Source organism: Poecilia latipinna, unplaced genomic scaffold (genome assembly GCF_001443285.1).
Source record: "Poecilia latipinna isolate Pla-1442-1.1 unplaced genomic scaffold, P_latipinna-1.0 Scaffold6410, whole genome shotgun sequence".
In the NCBI taxonomy this organism is placed as follows: Eukaryota; Metazoa; Chordata; class Actinopteri; order Cyprinodontiformes; family Poeciliidae; genus Poecilia; species Poecilia latipinna.
The window spans coordinates 1-5,045 of record NW_015119026.1 but is presented as its reverse complement, the minus strand read 5'-3'; the positions used below and the strand labels follow the sequence as shown (position 1 = coordinate 5,045).

Below are 5,045 nucleotides of genomic sequence, written 5' to 3'. Positions count from 1 at the left end.
TGCAGTGGTGCAGTGAATGGTAATGTTCTGTCGTTGATCTTCACTGTTCTTAGGAAGGAGAAATGTCAGTTTGTCTGGAGTAATACTGGAATGTGACACTGAATTAACAAAATTCTGTCCTTGGTTAAATATTTTTCACATTTCCTCTAAAGTGTATTTTTTTATTGTGCTAGTTTTTATAAGCATTGTCTATACATTTTTAATATGACAGTTTGTACAACTGAATGCACATTGTCATTTTTTTTTTCAATCAGAAAGTGTATTGCAATTGATCCTACTGCATGCTGGTAGCCTAATATGTTTGCAGTGCTGTAGAATGTATGAAGCATGTAATGTCCAAAGAAGACAAGCAGAATAACAAAAGGCACTGATAACGAGAAAGTGTACTTCATTAGGAGTTATTAACCAAATGTTTAATGCTTTTATATTTAGAAGACTTTCTAAATATGTTTTAAATTTAATGCTTTCATAAAAATGGTACACAAAAAAGAAAAAAGAAAAAAAATATTCAAAGCATTCTTTGAGGGTTATTGTAAAGATGATGTCTAGCTTTTGAGGATCATTTGTTGTACTTCACCTTGTCCAGCAGGTCCTGTTTAAGTGATGTGTTGATTGAGCAGTAATCAGCTAACGCTGTGTGACTAGAGAGGACATGGCAATCCCTTTTTCCACACAGATTCATGTAGGTTTTGATTTTTTAGTATAAAAACACATTGAGATTTGTGGTCACAATTAGACAAAATAAGTTCAAAATGTTTGAATACTTTGGCAGAACATAGCAAAACTCTACACAAATTTATTAGTGCCTCAAAGATACCAACGGAAACACTTGCAAGGTGTGATATCAGGGACTCACCTGTGAGGTACAAATGTCTCCAAAGCTGAGTCCATGTTCACTCTGTTGCCATAGCGATAGCACTGGAGGTCTTGAATGATCTCTATGCCTTTATTTCCTTCAGCCTTGCTATGATCTGGCTTTGTGCCTAAAAATTTACACCACATAATTATTGTCTTAAACTGCCCAAACTAAGGTCTTTGACAGTGAAAGTAATGAATATTTAATTATGAATAATGGGGAAAAAATCCTAGCAATGCTATAGTTTTTTTTTAGACCAGAATATATAGTATCTTGTTGACAGTTGAAAATTAATGTAATTCTATAATATATGACTCTTTCACTTAAAAGACTATTAAATTTCCATTATTGAAGAGCAATACTTTCAGTCTTCAAAGATATACACACCGTTTTGCAGCAGTATTCTGAACTGCTCCACAGCATTTTCCACGTTGACCTGGTAGAACTCCCAAAGTTTGATTCGAGGAAAAATGTCCTCCCAAAACACCCTGCGGAGAGCCTAACAGAGGCAGCAAAAGATAACCATCATTGTAACGCCACTTAATCTTTTCATATTAATCAAAAACCTTTATCAAACATCTCAGAAAGTGTGTAATTTCAGTTGTAAATGAGGAAAGAACTGTGACTTTTGTGAAATTGTGAAGCTTGTACTTCAGTTCACATTACCTCCAGCAACAGGATTTAACAGTTCAGCTGATAGATCAGTTCATAAGCTCTATCCAGTTATGAATGTGGATTAATCTCTCCACCAAAAATACTACAATCACATCATTGCTATGAAGGCAATGATATGATGACAGAAAATCATTTCACAGTTTTACATCTCTGTGCCCTAGGGGGGATTAAGTGTTTCAAATATTTCTTTCTTTTCTATTAAGCTACCTAAGAGGTTCCTGTTTGGTAAAATTTTCTAAATATGACCAACTTGAAAAATGTGAGCAAAATGTTTTTTATTCAGTCAATATTTAATTCAACAGAATTTTTTGTAAATATAATTATTCAATTCTTTAAAAAAAATTAAAATATAGTACTTCATGATAGAGATTCAAAAGAACACACTTTTTTTTAAGAAAATGTCAACTTATTGTTAGTTCTAGTTGGGATGGTGCTTTCAAAAAGATGGGGACATTTGTTTGTAAGGGAGAATAATGAGAATCTCCACTAAAGAGGCAATATTCTAGGACTACTGGGTTACTATACAAATCATGAGCCATGTGTATTCAACATAGACAAATCTTTAATTAATTGGGATTTTTTTTCTCCACTGAATAAACTGAAATTTGATTTATTTTCTAAATATACTAGTGTGAAATTATGTCACTTGAATGCAAAATTCTATTTCACTTAAGTATTTTTACACAATTTTATCATGGTTCCCAATAAATGTGTCTGTCTAAATATACAAGGTGTGTTCTCCACTCACATTTAAGTGGCTCTCGTTGGTAATGTCAGAAGGAAGTCCCGTCTCTTTGTACCGTCCATCTGCTATCCTAGTGGTTAAATGCCAGAGAGCTCTGTCTAAGACCCAGGCAGGACGCAGGTGAGGAGAATTCATCAGGTTGTAGCCACACTCTGGATGTTCCTTTATCCACACACTGTTTGCAGCTAAACACAAGCAGATAGGCTTGGTTGATCATAGATAGGAACTGGTTGATCATAAAAACAAATTTTTAGATATTAAGATCATTAATTATTAAGATTAATTATTTTTATTTTTCAAACTTTGTGCGTGGGGATGGCGATGACACTATTCAACTAAAATTGCAAAAAGTTAAAAAAAAAAATCAGTAGCAAAGAACAAGGAATGATTGAGTGTCTCACTGAATTGTAATTCTTACAGACTTTGTAAAGCCCCAATGGAAATTTGAAAGAGTAAATAAACCTTTATATTTGACCTTTCAGGCTGTCTCATTTCACATTGATCTATTCTTGGAGTAAAGGGAAGTAGTAGTGAGAAGGTTAGAGAGCGATGCAGTAGGCACACGTACAGTGCTAATCTAGGACAGCACAATAAGTACATAGATGCAGAGGTTGCTACACACTTACTGCTGAAACATAAAGGACCAAAAAAAAAAAAAAAAAAAAAAAAAAAAAAAAAAAAAAAAAGAAAAACAACTAAGAAGCCGGGGACTTTAGAACAAGGGATAATTTTGCAACTGGCATCAGAAAAACTAACAATACTGACTTGAGCTACTTGGTCATTTACAGTAGTAGTTTAACAAGAGGAACATTTAAAACAAAACTTCCTTTTAGATTTAGATTACTTTATGTATGTATATCCTTAGGTATACATATAGCTAAGTCAGTCCATCCAGCCATCTAACCATTCATTTTCTTCTGCTTAATCCAGGGTCGGGTCGTGGGGGTAGCAGCCTACGGAGGGGAGACTCAGACTACCCTCTCCCCACCCATTTAGGCCAGTTCCTCCACGGGAATGTCAAGATATTTCCAGGCCAGCTAAGAAACATAGTCCCTCTAGTGTGTCCTGGGTCTTCCCCTTGTGGGTCGTGCCTGGAACACTTTACTAGGTAGGCGTCCTAACCAAATGCCTGAGGCACCTCAACTGATTCCTCTCAATATGGAAAAGCAGCAGCTCTACTCCGAGTCCCTCCTGGATGATTAAGCTTTGCACCCTATCTCTAAGAGAAATCCCAGACACCAAGAAGAGGAGTCTTTTTTAGCAGACTGTATCTGTGATCTTGTACTTTTGGGTCTAATGTGCAGTTTAATTCCCCTGCAATAATACACACGTAGGCAAAATAGCTGGTACCCCTCAGTTAATGAAAGAAAAACCCAAAATGCTCTCAGAAATAACCTGAATCTGACAAAGGTAATAAATAAATATTCTATGAATATTCCATGAAAGTGAACAAATTAAAGTCAAACATTGCTTTTCAAACATGCTTCAACACAATTATTTAAAAAAATAAACTCAGGCCTGGACAAAAATGATGGTAGCCCTGAAAATAATGTGACCAAAGGGACATGTTAAATCAAAGAGTGCCGACTAATTAGCATCATAGGTGTCTACATTCTTGTAATCAGTTAGTGAGCTACATGTAGCCACTGTGCTGTTTGATGACACGATCGCACCATCCAAAATTAAACCCACTTTGTTTGAACCAAAGTGGACTTAATGGGAGACGACAAAGGAGAACACCATTGTTGAAAACAAATCCATGGGACTGTGGGACATCACTAGCCGTAACTCACTTAATAAAAGAAATTACCAATGCAACAGATAGTAAGAAATTAGCTTTAGAGGTATTCACAAAGACAGCTTTTGATACAATAAATCATAATATCTTAATTTAAAAATTTGAACGTTGTGGAATTCGGGGAGTAGTTTTGAACTGGATGAGGAGCTATTTAAAAAGCAGAAAATTTGTGAGGATGGGAGATATTGACTCTGACTGTCTGGAGATTGTGACTGGGGTATCTCAAGGGTCAGCACTGGGACCAGTTTTATTTAAATTGTATATAAACAACATAAGCAAAGTGTCTAATGTATTAAAATTGGTTATTTGCTAACGACCCAAATATAGTGAAAACTATATTTAAGTATATTTAAGTATTTAAGTCTAGTAAAAACTTACAACTTCTTTCCATAGTCGCATCAGAAATCAGTAAATTAAAGAAATGGTTTGACAAAAGTAAATGATCACTAAATTTGGACAAGACTAAAGTCATGGTTTTTGGAAAATATTACAAAATTGCTCAAATTCAAGTTCAGATACATGGTGTAACTCTAGAAAGGGTATATGATAAGGTTCTCGGTGTAATAATACATGACAAAGTTAGTTGAAAATCTCATATTAAACATTTACAGAATAAACTAGAAGCATATCAGTCCTGGCTGAAGCTAGACATATTCTGAATAAATAAATCACTTTATATTTTACACAACTCGCTGATTTTGCCATATTTAACATATTGTTCAGAAGTGTGGGGAATTAATTACAAAAGCTCTTTACAACCACTGAGTATCCTACAGAAATGAGCCATAACAGTCATAATGTCAGTTTTTGTGAGAACACAAACCCATTATTCTTAAAATTAGGGATGCTCTGATCAGGTTTTTTGCAGCCGATTCCGATCACCCATGACGGCCTATGGGATCACCGATCACTGCCAATAACCGATCACTGCCGATTGCTTGGATTGGTTGTTAATTTTTTGCTTCAGGTAT

At 35.0% G+C, this 5,045-nt stretch overlaps 1 protein-coding gene across 1 annotated transcript; it reads right to left on the bottom strand.

Moving 5' to 3' along the window:
- Positions 1 to 365: 365 nt before the first annotated feature.
- LOC106943922 (glycogen debranching enzyme-like) lies at positions 366 to 2,462 on the bottom strand. The gene is made up of 3 exons (XM_015027216.1): positions 2,280 to 2,462; positions 1,244 to 1,355; positions 366 to 983 (listed from the first exon to the last, which is right to left on the bottom strand). The coding sequence occupies exons 1-3, from the start codon at positions 2,409 to 2,411 to the stop codon at positions 853 to 855; spliced, it is 375 nt and encodes a 124-aa protein (XP_014882702.1). The 5' UTR covers positions 2,412 to 2,462; the 3' UTR covers positions 366 to 852.
- Positions 2,463 to 5,045: the final 2,583 nt, after the last annotated feature.